The 18,054-nt window shown below is 35.7% G+C and overlaps 2 protein-coding genes across 5 annotated transcripts; one reads left to right on the forward strand and one right to left on the reverse strand.

Moving 5' to 3' along the window:
- Positions 1 to 2,140: 2,140 nt before the first annotated feature.
- LOC147281569 (serine/threonine-protein kinase ATG1c-like) lies at positions 2,141 to 8,815 on the reverse strand. 3 transcript variants are annotated; one of them, XM_086248415.1, is made up of 13 exons: positions 8,198 to 8,815; positions 7,277 to 7,394; positions 7,111 to 7,169; positions 6,473 to 6,537; positions 6,185 to 6,278; positions 6,021 to 6,101; positions 5,729 to 5,837; positions 5,132 to 5,204; positions 4,682 to 5,046; positions 4,222 to 4,499; positions 3,617 to 3,911; positions 3,245 to 3,315; positions 2,141 to 2,646 (listed from the first exon to the last, which is right to left on the reverse strand). In XM_086248415.1, exons 1-13 carry the CDS (start codon positions 8,438 to 8,440, stop codon positions 2,407 to 2,409), a joined length of 2,091 nt encoding a protein of 696 aa, XP_086104541.1. In that variant the 5' UTR covers positions 8,441 to 8,815; the 3' UTR covers positions 2,141 to 2,406. The 3 variants fall into 3 exon arrangements, with proteins under 3 accessions (XP_086104541.1, XP_086104540.1, XP_086104542.1); XM_086248414.1 differs by having other exon boundaries at positions 2,142 to 2,646; positions 4,222 to 4,577; positions 8,198 to 8,813; XM_086248416.1 differs by lacking the exon at positions 8,198 to 8,815 and having other exon boundaries at positions 2,145 to 2,646; positions 4,222 to 4,577; positions 6,473 to 6,591; positions 7,277 to 7,350.
- A 5,089-nt stretch (positions 8,816 to 13,904) lies between these two features.
- On the forward strand, positions 13,905 to 16,795 carry LOC147281570 (PRA1 family protein A1-like). 2 transcript variants are annotated; one of them, XM_086247405.1, is made up of 8 exons: positions 13,905 to 14,270; positions 14,657 to 14,697; positions 14,812 to 14,890; positions 15,553 to 15,639; positions 15,719 to 15,807; positions 15,927 to 15,998; positions 16,096 to 16,224; positions 16,411 to 16,795. In XM_086247405.1, the coding sequence occupies exons 1-7, from the start codon at positions 14,113 to 14,115 to the stop codon at positions 16,197 to 16,199; spliced, it is 630 nt and encodes a 209-aa protein (XP_086103531.1). In that variant the 5' UTR covers positions 13,905 to 14,112; the 3' UTR covers positions 16,200 to 16,224; positions 16,411 to 16,795. The 2 variants fall into 2 exon arrangements, with proteins under 2 accessions (XP_086103531.1, XP_086103530.1); XM_086247404.1 differs by having other exon boundaries at positions 13,906 to 14,270; positions 16,096 to 16,220.
- Positions 16,796 to 18,054: the final 1,259 nt, after the last annotated feature.

The following is an 18,054-nucleotide window of genomic DNA, read 5'->3' on the forward strand; positions in this document are numbered from 1 at the left end:
GAAAGAGATGATGAGTTTGTGGACCCGTGTTAGGGATTAGGTGGACTTGTGTCGCTCATTTGGCGGGAAATGAGTGACACGGGTCCACCTAACCCATGACACGGGCCCACAAACTCTCTCTATTATTATTAAATTGTGGGCCCGTGTCGCTCATTTGGCGGGAAATGTTTGCTAAGATAGCGTCACGTCGCCAAGTAATCCCGGTCAGCAAAAACCAAGCTATCATTTAACTGATCTCTCAACGAATCAATGGACAGAAATTCATTTTTCAATTTAAATAATAGATTGGGTGTATATTTGAAATATTTTAAAGTTCATAGGCCTCGTTGAAATAGCTTATATAGTTATGTGTTTAAATTCAATTTATACATATTTTCTTTTATAGCCTTGGGCATGGATTGTATGTGTTAATTAGCTTTTTTACTGTTTTTTTTTTTGGTATTTTATTATTAATTTTATAATTTCTTATAATTATCTTATATTTTTATATTTTAAGGTAGTGGGTTATTTCTTCAAAAAAAAATATATATATTTTAATAATTATATTTTTATTTATTAATTTTATTTTATGAGACTGTTTGTTAAATAAAAAGTAATTTAGACAATTTTATTTTTGGTGAAATCTGTAACACCAAACACTTCTTTTAGATTTATAATAGTAAAAATATACAACTAACAGGAGGAGAAAAGAAGTCATCGGACAGAATCAGAGATATGAATGCTTATAAATTCTGTTGTTTGATGAAGAAAATTAATCTAAAGGGTCTAAAGGGTCTAAAGGGTCATGTGCATTTCATATCCTCACACACACTGTTTGGAGTCATCGATATTGCACAGATTATATGGATTTTTTTATGATGTGCTAAGGGGGAGGCTTCTTTTAGCCAGAAGGTTCCATATATTATGCGCTGGATATGAAGAAACTGGGATTCTCAAGGATCTTATATATGGTTTGTGCTACACGTGTAGAGGTCCATATGGTACAGACACGGGGATCACCATTAAATCAACAGATTCAACCAACCATTTTAATTAATGAAGTATGGTTTTTTGGATTACGTAATGACTAACACTTCCATGAGGTATGGGGCATGTCTCATTGAAGTCTCTCTTACATAACAGCTTACGAAAGCCTTAATGCTTATTCGCCTAATCTATCTTTGACTTGCGAGTGCCGGCCTTATCCTGAGTCTCCTGCCATTGATCGTTGAACTACTGCCCACATAGGTTGTGTAAAGAAATTCATCCAGTGATCCAAGAACTACCAAACAGCCAACTAATAAAGTTTTTTTTTTTTTTTTTTCCATATACTAATAAAGTATTTAAAAGTCTTAATAAACTCACAAATTTTTCTCTTATAGGATACATAAACTAAACATATAAACTCTTAATGTCCTGATACCACTTCTTTTTGACATTTACATAAACTAAACATAAAAACTCTTAATGTCCTGATACACATCTTTTTGACATTTTTTTAATGCTAACCATGTGTTCCATTCTCATCAAATGGCGTGTGAGAATTGAGCTTTAATATATTAAGCATATAAAAGAAGTTTTTGGGTTTACATCCCCTCTCCATTTTAGTTTCGAATTCAATGGTTCCCATCATGACATCAACATTGAATAGTTTGAACCTGTTTTGGATGCAATGATAGCGTGTAGTGTGGACTTTGAAACACAAATAAAGTCATTTACAACGGGGAAATGTTTTAGTTCTAGAAAGCTTCTAAAATAAGATTCTATATTCTAGCGCACTCTCCTCGTGTAAAGTATGAACCTCTCTTCCACCACAAAGAAACAAAAAGTTACAATTGTATGGATTTGAGCTCAGAATCTCCCTATCTAATATATCTTTTTAATCTTTTACCAAAAAAAAAAAAATATTTTTAACCACTATTATTAATTAAATCTTAATCACGATTCCCAAAGTGGGGATACATTACATGTTAACATGTGAAGAATAACTTACCTGTTTCCCGTCCCTGTATAGGGTTAAGTGTTATCTCAATTAGAGAGTGAAAGAGAGAGTGAAAGAGAATGAGAGAGATAGAGAGAGAAGGGAGGGGGGGGGGAGGGCGTTGCAGATAAGTCCTTATGATTTTATATTCTAACAAGTAATGAATGAATCGTGTAAAATAATCACCATGAATTTAATGATCACTGCAATAAACAGATGAGGTCCTCCATAACACATGGAACATGAGATGACAACAATGCACATTTCATCATTCTTTAAATGACAGAAATGCAATTAATACAAGTTATACACTTATACCTAATTACATACAAGTTCCACCACCTTCCCACATCCTCCAATCAAAGAATAGCTGTACAAACAAATTATTATACACAGTGTACAATCGGGGCAAGTCATTCAGAAACTGGGCACTCAATTTTGACTTCTTAAGGGGGGCATTGTTGCTCCTCGCATTTCAAAATAGCCATCCGCTGAGACCTAGAATAACCTTGCCTGTTATTAAGTATACCAATGTAAGTTCGGAGCCTATACCGGTCAGAATTTGTCAGAGAGAATGGCGGGTTGAGAATGAGGGATGGTGCTTCTACTAGAAGAAAGACCAAGAGACGCACAGCTTTTGAATAAAATGCTGCTGCACTTTCCATGTCACCCATAAGCTCATCAACCTGCCAGACATATACGAGAAAAAATCACCAATTTATAAATATCACTAGATTCATAAGGCCATTCTCTACTAACAAGCATGTAAAGATTTTGGCTTGAGGTAATTTGCACCGACTCCCTTTAGGAGATTAGTTTGGAGGCTATTGCTCTGTCATTACAATCATTTTGGGGGATGGAATGTTTCGAATTGACTTGATGCGACGGTCAAGGATAGGGATTAGCAAACTCATATAAGGTTTTCTGATGCATTCTATTTCACACTTATCTTCAAACCCATCTAAGGTTGATCCTCCACTAATTGAAACAGATAAGATGGTGTTGAATGACAAATAGACAAGCATGTAGAAAAGACAGGACTGGTGTGTCAAAGGAACGTTGGTTAAAGAAAGACTTCAGAAACATAGCAAGCTTATACAGGCATCAGACTAGTCCCAACTGGTAATTCAAACTCGAGTTTTGGCTCAATAGTTTACAATGTCTCTAAATGCAAAAACAAAAACCCACGCCTTTCCAGCTAGTTTAGTCAATGTAAAACAAGATTTAATAAAGAATTGCGTTACATGGCCCAAAATATGAGAAAAGAGGGAAAAATATACTCACACCCCCGTGCCTCCCAAAAACAAGAGCAGATTGAAAAATTGTCTCCATTGCATCTGGCATCTCTGTATGTCCTGCAACCATTAGAAAGAAAACCGGAAAGATTATTAGTGACCGTGTTAGTGAAACCACAAAGTACACACATCCATATATAACAAAGTACTAACAAAGTACATACATATATATATATATACACACATGTATGCATTTTCATGTCAGCTGAAGAAATCAATAAGAACCTGCCATCTTTCTTTCACAAGAGATCCATGCGTACAAAAGCCAAGAATGATGCATAACTGGTTTCCAAAAGATAAGCCAATGACACATGACAAAACAAGAAACAACCTAGATAAAAGCAGAAAATTGAATCCATACCAGGTTCAATGGCCCTTGCAAGTTCTTCTGCATGCTCAACCTCCCGGAGAAATTCCCTCTCAATCTGGGAGGAAATATCTTCAGGCCCTTGAGTGTTGACCACTTCAAGACATTCCTCCGTATCAGAACTACCATGCTTCTTGCTGGCGCTCCTCCTAAATCTTGTACTCTCTGGGCTTGGACTTCCTTCCATAGCTGAGGCAGCCTGTGTATGGCATATATGAAGCGCTTGTTTCCAAATTGCAAGAATTACAAGCTGAATTGAGAATGCTTCTAGTTGCCTGCCTGCCTCAACCTTTTTGAAAGAAAGACATTGTAATGATTAGAAGACATGAGCAGTATAAATAACGCAAATGAAACATGTATTAGCAGAATATTCATCATTCTGTATAGCAAATCAAGAGAGTCTAGGCTAGTGGCACGAGGGGCACATCCAAGAAGGAACCAGTATCAAATCTTAGCACCAAAATATTGTCTATAGTACTAATCTATAAGAAATAGTGAATTTTCTGATTTTTCTGCATACGGCACTTCTAAATACTCTAATGATTTACAGAGGGGGTTATAAACAAATTTATTGCACAAGTTGGAATGCCATGATTTACCTTTTCATGAACTAATTCAGTGATAGCAGACACACACTTCTGCAATGAATTAAGCCGTGTCATGCAGTGTGTTGATGGCTGCTCTAAAACATCTCCCATATCTGTTGATCCTAGTGACGTCCCTGGAGCAGAACTCTGACTTTCCAAGCTTCCTATGCAACACATGTTACTATTAGCTGCACCCATGATTGGCATTGGGGCACTCGACGAGGTGGTTAGAGACTCTTGAGGGAGACTCTCAGATTTGTATACAGAGCGGCTTTGCTTGGCAGCACTAGCTGAGGAAGAAGACACATCAATTGGGGGTCCAGACACAAGAACATAATCTTGATCAATCAAGTCCAGTGAATCCACAACTGCGGATGCAAACAAGATAATAAATACCTTGCGTTCTATTAAGACATGTCTGGATGTAGATAACTAATACTGAAATGTGAAAAGGTGCATAATAGGATTCTACCTCTTGATCGAGCATTTACTAGTTTTTGGTCCACATATCCTAGAGGATCAGTTAGATTTCTAGCTGATGGTCTTTGGCTGTCCAACCTAATACTAGAATTTTCTTTACGTGTTGTGCTACCATATCTGAAAGAAGGGGTCGGTGATGCTTCTCTTCTATCAACTTTTGTATCAAGAGAAAATCCATAAGTAGACTTCATTGAGGGCCTCCTCCTTGAAAAGGATGGGCTCCCCCCTTCAGGACCACTGGAATCATCATCTAAAAGGAAAGGCAGACAATCCTCTTGAGAACTTTCGTCCATGTTCCTCATGGGACTGCATTCAGACATAGAAAATCCTTCCGCCATTCTTGATGCCCTCCTACTCCTGCATGAAAAAGTGGATCATCTAAATACATGAGGAATATATTAAGTCAAAACCGTGAAGACTGAAAATTATTTGCCTAATTTACCTTGATGAATTAATTGGCTGCTTCTGAGAAAGATATGGGTGATTAAAAAACTCTTCAAATGTTAACCTTTCCACTGTAGACACAATTACAATGAAAAGAATCAGAACTATGGAGTAAAAATTCATTAAGGAATTATAGGAGCTCAGCAAATTTCAGTCATTTCTCAACATCATCCTTGCCTCTGTGCTATGCATATGTGTCGGCTGCATGAATCCTCATTTTCCATTTTTTTCTATTATATATTGTATCCCCTATTAAATCTAATTCCTTTTAGATACTTTCGCATTACTTCATCCCTTGTTGGTTTCCGTTGTCCTACCTTCTACTTAAACCAGTCTTTCACTGGTTGCGGGTGCATCTAGTGATCTACGTTATAAATATGTTTGAATGGTTGTACCATCTAAGCCTAGTTTCTCTTATCTTAACATTGATAAGTGTCACTCCCAATCATTCCCTAATACAAACATTTTTAATTCCATCTTTTCTAGTCACTCCTGTATCCATCTTAACATTCTACCTTCTCATTTTCAGCCTAACTAAGTATTACCCATATGCATTTGCAAATTTAACTCAAGTTTCATACATTGAGTGATATACCTGGATTGCGGCGTAATAATTTCTGACACAAATCCTTGCACTCTGAACTCACATTGTTGCTATCTGAAGGGAACTGCAACTCAGTTGATTTCACAATGTTCTGAAGCAACTGCACAACACATGAGAAAAATTAATTTTAAACTAAGGCAGATATAGAGGCATGAAAAAAATACTAATTTGACCAATCCAGAGGGTTATTTTAAGATTAGAAGCTCGAAATGCAGCAATCCTATTCCCCACATGGTGTGCCAGGAGAAGGAAACAGGAAAAGGGGAAAGGTTTGGAATTGAACCTGTATTTGATTGTTTCCTGTGAATGGGGTTTTCCCAGTTACAAGCTGAAACAAAATCGCGCCAACGCTCCAGAGATCTGCCTGCGTATTCAGTTCATGGTTAATGGGAAAACGTTCCATGAGATAATTACAGTTTCCTAGCACATGAGAAGAACAGATTTCACCTTTGCATCATACTTTTGAAGTTGCATTATCTCTGGGGCCATGTAAAGTGGTGAACCACACAATGTTTCAGCAAGGCCCCGAGGTTGCAGAGATCTGCCCACAAGAAAATAAGGAAAGTTTGAGTCTCTGTGTTCAGCATATGAGTGAAAACGAATGGGAAAGAGAGTCTACAAACACAAGATGCAATCAACTACTAAATGATGATAATGGCATTAATGGACTTTTTTTTAATATACGAGATAATAATATACTAAACAACGAAGGCAAAATGACGATAATACATTTACCTTGCAAATCCAAAATCTGCAATCTTCAAAACTGAATTGTTGTCATGGGTGGTCAGCAAGAGATTCTGTTCCAAGAATGATAAACATTACAAATGGAATGACATACCAACGAAACCTTTCTGCACAGACAAGATTACTACATATCAAACAATATCCTATGACATCTCTGACCATCACTATTTAGTTATATATATATATGTATATATATACAGGAGGCTCTAGTAAGTAGCTAACTTGGGCGGTTTGATCTCTTTCTACTGCTGACATTTAAAAATTTAAAACGAGTGGGAGTGTTTTTATCCAACCGTAGGAGTGTTTTTTAATCCTAGAAATAATGGCCTAGGATTAGCTATTTATTTTAGTTCCTTACTAAGGCATGCATTGATGTGCATGTGTATATATAGTGATGATTCTTATCAGACAATCTAGCATATTTTGTTGCCAAGCTATCAACAAGATTGTTGATCAGGTAGAATCATGTCTAATATTAATAGTCTGACAATTGGCAAGAGGATCATCACTATTTATTGATTAATACCCAACTAAGGAAAATAATAATTGCACAGCCAAGTTCTACTCTGTTTATGGTAATAGAATGATCAAACTTAATTATACTTAAGCATTTGAATTAACCCAACCTGTGGCTTTAGATCCCGATGTATAAGATTATTGTCACGAAGAATTTGCAGGCCCGCCACTGTGAATAAACACAATCACTTCCAACATCAGTACATGTATGACTCATTAAATATGCATTAACAAAAAAAGACTTGAAAATGCAAATAGGAAAATCCTAAGGCAAACCTAGCTGCTGCATGAAGTGCTTTGCAATAGCTTCCGGTACTCTTCCATGGCGCTGAATATACATAGAAAGATCACCACCTCTGCAATACTCTAATACAAGATGTATCTTCCCAGGAACCTATATCAAGTATTCAAGTGAATATTAGATAAACCTCTTGAGGGGGAAAATGAGGGGGGAGTATAAAAGCATTAAATGCTTAAAATGATAATTACAATTTCATATCCAATAAATCCCAGTTCTCCAGTTCGGGAGTCTTTACCCTATTCAGTTTGGTTGCTAAGAAAACTGGGTTTAGCTTCTTTTTTCAATTTCTCTTGGAGAGGGAGCAATCTAAGTACTTCCTTTTTGCAATTGATTGAAATTCTCCAGTCAACCAAACACATAAGTTTGGTTGACAGAAAGTCAAATTAGTTTTTGATTAAATGAAGTTAGTACTACCATTTGCAGATTCACGTTTCTACATGCCTCCTCAACCAAACAAAACCTCAAGTTCTCAAGGCTCACTACAGTTTACATTCTTGTTAAATGCAATAAGAAAATACATTGTTTCAATGCACAATGTTTTAATTTCAGAAAGGAAATATTAAGGTTCCCTTTACTACTTTAAATAATTATTTTACTCTGAAGTAAACACTGCCAAGCATCTTCAACTAGTCACAGAGAGAGAGAGAGAGAGAGAGAGAGAGAGAGAGAGAGAGAGAGTTCTCTATGTATGAATTTTTCAAACAACACAAAACGTAACCAAAGTCTGAACTCGAAAGTATAATTAAAATTTGCTGTATCCGGAAAACCAGACACAAAACAAAACAAAACAAAAGAAAAGAGCTCAATACTCTTACCTTCCATTTTCCTAAATTTTCTAGCCAACCAAACAGAACTTTAACCAAACTTAAAAAATAAATAAATAAAAATCCACGAACCTCTATAATATCGTGCAAACGAATAATATTGGGATGGTTAATCCTCTTCAAGATAAAGATCTCCGACATTAGACTTTCCTGCAACTTCTTGTTGAGCCGGCCAGTCGCGATCTCCTTGATTGCCACCTCGGTCCCATGGACTCGGTGCCTCGCGTGCCAAACCACCGAGAACGAACCCGACCCGATTTGCCGCCCCACCAGGTAGTCCCCGACGACCCGTCCCCTCCCCGTCGCCTGAGCCATTTCCTAACCTCAAAAATCTCAAAACCCTAGAGTCCGAACCCGAAACACGGCTCCGAGTACCGAAATTGAAGCTCCGGTTGCGAACTTTCCGGACCTTGTATTTAGATCTCCCGAGGATTCGACCCCTGTGTTTTTGGTCTAATTCGATAAGAGAGCGAGAGAGAGAGAGAGAGAGATGGAGAGAGAGGGAGAGAAAAATAGAGAGATTAATGGAAATGTTTGTTTGTGTTATTTGTTTAATGTGAGTTGTGGGGTGAAATGATTAAGCGATTAGAATAATGCTTTTAACTAATTTCAATTGTGACGATTGTAATTAGTGATAATAATTGAGATTAGTGGTTTGTGTGATTGGATTTTGATAGCGTCCAAGTCCAGAGAGAGGGAGGGAAGAGATTGAAAGAGAAAGCGTGGAGCTACAAGAGAACAGGCAGCGACCAGCGAAGAAGGGAGAGATGGGATCGCCTGTGGTTCGGTCTATGGTAGGGCCGTGTACGTGGCGTGCACTACGAGTGTCTTTTGTCTCCCAGTTGTAGCGTTCTTTTGACACGTAGCACGGTCTCGTTGGCAAGGGTTATTTCCTAGTGAAGTAGGTGATGATGGGATTGGACCAGCCCCAATAACGTCGCCTGTTGATGACGTGTCGGCCGGCCATTGGGTTGTCCAACGGAGATACTTTTCCGGGTGGGGGGAGAAGACCAAATTTGCTTCGATAATGCTTTTTACCCCAAAATTATTAAGTGTCGTTTCAAATTAGTAGCCAAATTTTGAAAATTTATATAAAAATATTTCAATTTTTATTTTGTATCAAAAACATACCTCCGTTAAATTTTTTATTAATAAAAACGTTATCTGCTAATATAATATAGATATTTTTATTTTTTCACCGCATATAAAAAAATTAATATTTTTTAAAACAAGATCAAATCAAAACTTTTAAAAATATAAATTAAAAAAAAAAAAACCAAAAATTACTAGATTAGTTGAGTCAGCTGAATCCTGGTCTTCGAGTAGCTAGATTAGTTGGAGTATTTGGCATTGTGATTTCTATAGTATCATTTCAGTATAAACGTCGCTGTTATCTTTTCAATACTCGTTGTCACCTGGGGACTGTCAACTGTGTATATATGCTGAATTGCTGATGTGGGAGCTGCGAATCGTGTGGCCAAGATGGTCGCTCAACCCTAACTGATTCAGGTTTTGTTTTTATCTCTGTTTTTTTCTTACTGTTCTGTTTTAATGCATATAGTGATCGAGTTTTATCCACATGTGCAAGGATGACAATGCTCTCTCTTTTCTTTATTCTTTTTTTTCTTTTTTCAGAGCCTTAGAAGCAGAACCTCAAGTTGGATGGAAGTAGCAGAACCTCAGGCCATTGTACGCTGGTTTGACTTTAAAATCACCCATTATGCTACTAAATGTAATGTGTAGAAGTCAGATAAACTCGGTTACTCTGTCTTTTTGTGTAATATATATGGAACTGGAGCAAATGTGTCTTGCTGCGTGTAGTTGTACCTCTTCTAATCGAACTGGATAACCATGTGTACTTTCTTTCTGTTATTCGAAGGTTGAATAAAGATGATTTTATGACAAAATAAAAGAAGCCAAAATTATAATATATACATCATCAAGATATAGCTTTGATCTGCGAATTGCAATTGCCAATGATGTCTTATACATGATGCGTATCATGTCAAGGTAATCTTCATATGCTTGTTCATGATCATTAATTAGCTGGATATAATTTACGTGTACATCAAATTCAGGCTTTCACTCAGATGTAAAAAGAAGGATTCAATAAAAAAACAGAGTGAAGCTGATGTTCGTTTTTGCATGCATTAGTAAAAAACCAAGGCCGGCAAGCTACTAGCTTAGCTAATGTACGTTTTTAGTTTTACATCTTTTGTTTACCACATCTGCCCCAATTATCATGTAGGTTACTTGTAAGAGCATCTATATATGAGTTGTCGCTGAGTCAACTTGTGCTTATATTCTTTTATATATATATATATATATATATATATATATGAAATATGAAATATGAAAAATGGTAGAATAAAGTTTTTCTTTTTCTTTTTTTTATAGGGGGAAGATTCATTACTAAGGCTTCTCTTCAGCGTTCAGCCTGTAGAATGATAGCATGGAAATTTATTCCTAAAAGTAAGTGCAGCTATACAAATTTTAATTCAATCAAATTCTTTTGTTCATATTGTATTTGCTTGGTGATAAGGTATAAAAAAATTACCTGTCTACATAGATATATGCAGGACCAATACTGAGAAGTTCCAACAATCCTCTTGATTCTTATCCTAAATTGAAAAGTAGAGAAAGCTACTATTGTTTGCTGAACAAAAAGCATACAAGAATATTCTCTCAGTCGCAGAATTAAAACAGGCTCACTCATGTATATTTAAGCAACACCCCCAACTGGTTAAGCTTATGATAATTGAATTATTCTGGCTTTTTTCATTATGGCTTTCATCCCATGCATCTTAATTTCATGTTCAATCCAGAAAGTCTGCTGGGCATATGAGTCATGCACTCATGCTAAACCACTACAAGAACCAGCACAACGAATCTGATTTTTATCCCGATGTCTTTCACTTCTTCATGTTACATTGAAAGGTCCAATGGACCTCTTGAGCACTCCAAAATGGAGAACTAAGAATTACTGTTCCAACATAGAACCCTCATGAAATATCTCTGTAATGAAAAGTAGTCTAAACCCTTTCACAGAACCAGATAACAAAAGAGAAGGAAGATTGAGACTAGTATTCAATAATAAGGACTGGAACGACCCTTAAAATTTTCTTTACTGGTTCTAAGTGTTACCCATGATTAGTTGAAGTAATGTGGATTTAGTTTTCCTGGGTGTTTCTCTTTTATACATCCTCTGTAACTGGGCAAGGTCCTTAAGTTTCTAAATAAATATTTTTTTACTTATTAAGAAATAGAAAAAAGGAAGTGCAAAGTACAAATCTTATATAAATTCCTAATTTCATAGAAAAAGGATGTTCTCCTATGCACAGCTTGTCACAAAATTTTATTGATTCACCACATCGATCATGTCATGTTTTTCAGTTTAAGACAACCAAATAAAAAAATAACGAAATTTAGAAAAGAAAATAGTATTATGAGGTTTAGAGAAGTGAAGAGGATTTTATGAGGGTGGGTTTGATTGAATTGTAAAAGCTTTTCCATTGTAACAGAAGTGAAGAGGATTTTTTTTTTTTTAATGAAAACTGATTTTCTTATGACTTTAATCCTTGTTGAGAAATCCATATCTACCCAGTTTCTTTTGGAACCACCTCTTCAGTGGAAGTGAGTGTGTATATTATCTTAGAAGGTCATTAGGCTTGTAAAAATCTGAAAGTTTGATGAGATGTTACTATTTCATTTGGAAGTTATCAAAGAATGTTGCACTAATTAAATTAACATGTATGATGAAACTAGAACAAATGTAAGGCACAGTCCTTGAGGATGAATCTTAGGGAAGAGGTCCTGAAGGACTCAACGAAGTAGCTAGCTGGTGATAACTATTCATTTGCAATGGAAGTTTGCCAACACTCTCCTCCAAAAGATTCCAAGGTCTGAGCTGAGCCCATGTCTCTTGGTCTTGGGATGGTATAGTATTTTGTGAAAGTGAGTGTAAATCCCATTAATTGAATGTAAGTCCTTGAATACACATTTCCTCTTTTTTCTTTCATTAACAATTTCTTTAATAAGAAAGAAAGAAAGTATCATTTATGAAGTCTAAGTTATGTGCGCTAGCTAGCTGATCACTCACACACATTTCCAAATATATTACACATAAAGCATTATTCAAGAAAGATAAGATAAGAATCATAAGATAAGATATATAAGATGGCAGGCTTAGGCCACAAATATTTTTACACATAATACTTCACCAAAATAGATTAAAGAGCAACATTTCTTAAAAAGATGGGTAATATGAGTTTAGCAGACAGTCTTTCAATATGAATGCTACACATTTACTAGCATAATGGGTGACTTTCAAGTCAAACCAGCATCCCATGACAGGTCAATGTTCGTCGCCTGGCAAAACCATAAAACCAATTAAGAGGAAATGTTAATAATAAGCAACAACAAAAAGTATTTCTTAATTATCTAATTATCTTAATTTTATGGTCATTCCACCTACTCCTTGTATTACCTATACTTAATATATATTTATTATTGGCAAATTCATAAAATAATGATATTCTTATATTTATTGTCCTTTTTACTATTGTCAAACATTGTGAAAATATTTAATTTTATATCTTTAACTTTAAATAATGTTGTTATTGTTGATTTCATCAGTTTAATGTGATTATTATTGATCATGCATGCATAACCCTACTCTTATATATATATATTAATATTAAGGTTTCTTTTAAAGTCCAAAACGGAAAATACTCTGATTGGTCGGCCCACTTGCAAAAACACGATGATTTGCCGGTCAACTTTTAAGTTGTCGATCGCTCGACAGCTTCACCGAGCACTTGGCATGGTCACTGAGCTCTCGGCAAAATGACATTGTTCGCTCCAGATTGCCACTGTCTAACAATACAATCACTATTACTGTGCGGTAGTAGCTATTTGCATTACAAACACACCATGTATATAGTTACTGACAAGCAGTGCCACTATGTGACAATGTCAATTTACCCATTTGTTTTTTAAAAAAACAACTCCCACCGAGCGCTCGGTGCCAAAAAGCGCTAAAGACACGAAACAAATATAACGTGAATTTTATTTGTACAAAGTGGACAACTGGACATATTTATTATTCCAACTTTTTAAGTGGATTTGTTTATCATTAAATGTTGTAAAATGGATTTTAGAGTAATTTACTTTTAATATTGTATATATTCTAATTAATGTTTTATTATACATAATATTAAGTACATATATATACTTAATTTACATCTCTGCAAGCCCCGCTTTACTGAAGCTTTATACATAGAGAGGTGTATTCAATCAAATTTCAGAAATTAGTAATCAATTTCTAAGTAACAGTGTATGACAACGCATTATATTATTTAATTTTATATTGAACTCACTATATAATTAAGTTTTTTCAATTTTTTTTCTCAAATTAGTAGATTATTGATTAAATAAACATCTATTAGAGTTTCATTCAAAATTTTCAAATTGTACTCACCATTTTTGTCTAATTATTACTAATAACCATATTTTCTCAAAATTGTCATTGAAATTTCTGTATTTTTGACCTACCAAAATTTAATTCCTTGGCGTTGACTGATTGAGTAGTGATTGATGAGTAAAAATTGAAATTACAATGATAATATTAAAAACAGATAGTGTTTGTCACAATTTTCTGGGTGGTGTAGTTGGTTATGACGCTAGTCTCACACAATGGAGGTCCCCGGTTCGAACTCAGGCTTAGATACATTTTGCTTCTTCCTGTTTCGGAAATCGCATATATCAATCACTTACTTGCCCTCTATATCAAAACCATTGATTCCAGATCACGAACCATACAGCCTCCAATTCCTTCTCTCCCGACGATTCTTCTTTATTATTATTTTTTTTTTCACTTTGGCTGCTCTCTCTCCCCACTCACCCCCTTCTTCTTCTCTGCTCGTACGGCCACAACGACACCATCTAGCTAGGGTTTCGCAGAACCGACCGCATCATCAAAATCAGACATGGATTGGGGCAACGTGACGGCCGAGGATCTCGTCGACGCGCTTCGCGAAGTGGACTGGTCGTCTCCGCCGCGTCCTTTCTCTGAATTCTTCTCGAGGTTCACCGTCCCCAGATCCTCTTCCAAATGGAATAGCCGCCTCAAATGCAATCTCTACTAGTACGATCATCTCTCTCTCTCTCTCTCTCTGTCTTCTAATCTCGTTTCTAATTTGATTACTATCAGTATTGTAAATCGAATCTATTTGGTTATTGACCGGCAAAATATCTGCGTAAACCCCAATTTTCCCCATATGATTTTCATCGGTTGTTACTGTGATTAAATTCAGCTCAATTATGTGTCGTACTTGTATTAGAGTATTAGTAGCAAATTATGATGATGCGTGTAAGATTGAGATAGCCAATTAATTTGTTTTGAATGATCTTTTATCTGTTTCATCTAATTTGTTCACATGTTTTTTACTAAGTAAATGTTGGATTAGCATCTAGTAACTCTTAAATTTGCTTTTAATTTGTTGTTTTTTCAATTTTTCAATGCTTTTGCAGCTACAGAACCAACTACTTCCTTTTGATCGTTTTCGTTCTTGGTGAGCAAACAAGGCAACTTTAATTCATTATTTTTCATTTTGTTATAAATTTTATGGCTTCTCTACATGGGCAATTGGGCGTGCATGTTTTAAAATCTTCATTGTCAACTGCAGGCTTGGCTTTTCTTCGGATGCCACTTGCTCTTGTAGCTGGTATTCTGACGGCCCTCAGCATTGCTTTTCTGAATGACAGGTAACACACACTAATCCTACTTTGTATGTTGGTGGATGTAGGCACGCGTATGGTTCATGCGCGTCATGAATTTTCCTTGCTATTTTGGGTTTATTAGTTGTAGTAACTACTGAGTCAAGTTTTGGATTAATTGGACTATCCTAAATTCCTAATCAGTACATCATTTTTTTTTTTTTTTTCAAAAACATTTTGGGCCTCAGTTTGTTATTTGGCTATCACAGTGCTGTCCTTATTCTGGTAATTCGTTTTTTATTTGCTTAAGCATGTTATGATGATTTTTGTTTCTATATCATATAAAAAGTTTGAGGCATTGGATCTAAACAAGTTAATATATCTAGAAAACTTAGATGGGAAAAGCAATTGCTTATTTATTTAGATAAGGTCATGAAACTAAGTATTTGAAATTCAGTTTATGAATGTTAGCGCTGCTGTGCCCTTAGATGATTCTAAATTAGACCATATAGTTTTTTCATTACTCATCGTTTTGCATTAGAAGAAAATACTTGATTCAGTGAGATGCACTTCTTAACATTTGAGGATCGTGCCAAAATCCTCATTCATCCTTCAATGCATCATGCATCAAGTTGTATAATGCCTTGTTTACTTTTCGGTTTCCATCTGTTAGTTCTCTATAACATTGTTGTTAAGTATCATTGCTACAGCTTTGCAGGCACTTTCAATGAGAAAGTATCAAGAACTGTGAGACAATTCTCTCCACATTTAGCTGCAAAGATGAGACCTCCTCTTACGTAAGTTTGTTTACTTATCATCATTGGACCTGCTATGAACCCAATACAATTGCCTCATTAATTGTTTAATTATTTCCAGGCCTGTAATTCGTGGGCGTCCATCAGCTAAAAGAACAATATACATATGTGGTCGGCCTCGTTGGGTGTTTGTCATGATATTCTCTTCTGGTATTTAAATCTTGAAAGCATTGTCTTTTTATATTTTTTCTTTGAAGTATTCAAAGCATGCTAGTCCGTGACTTCAATACTTATTTCATTGGTACTAAGTATCTGCTTCCTCTCTGTAGTGAGTTTCTTTCTATGGTTTGTTTCCTGTGGTCTCTTAACTGTCTTATGGGCACTCTCCTTCGGACTTCTTGGTATGCTACTTTCATAAAAATTCCACTTATTTGCTTCACATGTAGTAGCATTCTTTCTATTTGATTTCCTCTCTCATCATCTTTCTCTCTATCTCAGCCACTTTACTGCACGCAAGCTTCAGAACACCTAACTTGAAAGCGCGTCTGAACACTTTCCGTGAGGAATTTCGTGCAGTTTGGCGCAACTATAGTGAGCTGTAGCTTACCTGGAATTCCAAAGATGTGAGTAAATCCCACCTTGATTCTACCACTTACTATGTTTTTGTATGAATTGGTTTTCAGTCCTGTACTCACTGTTAATGATGTACTTTTCTAATGTTTTCACAGAATTTAATTTTCAAAACATGTTTTTTTCTTTAACATGATTTACTAAGTACTAACGTAGTTTTTTTTTCCTGGTTCTTGCAAGCAGCCTTTGCTTTTCTGTTTAGGGATTCAGCTGTTGGCTGTGAATCTCACACAAATTGTGATTCTGAACTGGAGCTTTACTGCAGCTGCTATAAAATAATTTTGGCTGGACTGAAATTACCAAGTAAAAGCTGCCTACCTATGCAGATCACCAGCTGGATGTAAATTGTCATCAACTCTTGTTTCTGTAAAGCAAATTGTTTCTTTTCACTATCCATATTTGTAAGAAACATTGAAGGACCTTATGTGCAGTAGTCTCTAACATTCTTAGAATGCATGGGCATGTCTTTAGGCCCCCTCTACTTGTCATAGAGTTTATGTTGCCTTTAATAATAGAAGGTAGCGATTTAGTTGCATAAATTCTATATGCAATGGTGTGAATTATCCCATGATGATATTGTATATGGGTTTTTTTTTTTTTTTTTTTTTTTTTTGTGGGTCAAATTATATGGGTCTATGAATCTGTGATTAGCAGTGCTTAGTTTGAGCTGGTATGGAGTAGAAAATCTTTTGCGTATTTGTGTGGTTGCATATACCATATATGCTGTTATATAGCTTCCAATTAATCTTAATACTCTCCATGTTGACCTGGTGCTGTTTATCTGTGGCGGTTTGAATCCTTTTGGTTTTACTTCATTGCCTACCCTCGGTTCTCTGTAGTTCTTTTCATTATCTCGGGCCTATCCATCTCAATGTTTCTGTGGCTGAGATTTGTATAATGAGTACTTGGAGAATAAACAGACATGACCAGGAGTTTGGTAGGATTTGACTACTAGTTTCCTGCCCAAGCAAGCTTGAATAAAAAAGGGTGAATGTTGAGAAGAGAAGTATGTACGTTTGCCCTTAGCTTTGTTTTAGGTTTTTGTTTGCAGAAAATTCTATAGAATTTTGCTTGCCCCTTCCCTCGAATAAGGTTCTTTCTTTTGGGAGGGAAACTCAGAAGCACCAGTGCACCACCTTTCTATAATTTGTTTGTTTTTTTTTTTTTTTCTCAAAACAAGATGCATGGTTACGCCGGTTGAAGTGCCTTGCTTGAATTTCACTTTGTTGATAACCTAGTAAGCATCCTTTTAGATTTGCTTCAAGACAAGACAAGACACCCTTTTATGTTCATATCCCCTTCTATGGAGAAGGATTTCGTGAAGCAACTTCCTTTCCATATTCTAAATCTTTAATTCTAAATGAACAGCTGGCCCATTGAGTGGTCAAGTGGGTTTGATCTAGGTATGGAAAATTAGATCATATCTCATTAATAATAGCTGAATTGGTTTGCTACTCCAACCTAACACCTAAGTCTATGCAAAGGAATATCAAGGTCACCACAATGATTTTTTCTGAAAAAAAAAAAACAAAAAACAAAGGGCCTGGTTAAAGCATTCTCCTAGATATGTACAAGATGGTCATCATCATAGTAGCACCATAGCATGGTTGTGGTCACATAGTTTATGTACTATTAAACTATGTGAGGACGACCATGTTATAGTGCTAATATTGATACTAATTAATTCACAAATTGAAGGCATGTTATTGATTATCAAATTAACATATGATAACTTGAATTTATTAAAAGGATTTGAATTTTCTACTGTCATTGTTTTTGAGTTCGACACTTTAAAGAAAAGTGTTGATGTCGACATTTTAATTGAAC

Source organism: Dryas octopetala, chromosome 6 (genome assembly GCF_963921425.1).
Source record: "Dryas octopetala chromosome 6, drDryOcto1.1, whole genome shotgun sequence".
Classification (NCBI taxonomy): Eukaryota; Viridiplantae; Streptophyta; class Magnoliopsida; order Rosales; family Rosaceae; genus Dryas; species Dryas octopetala.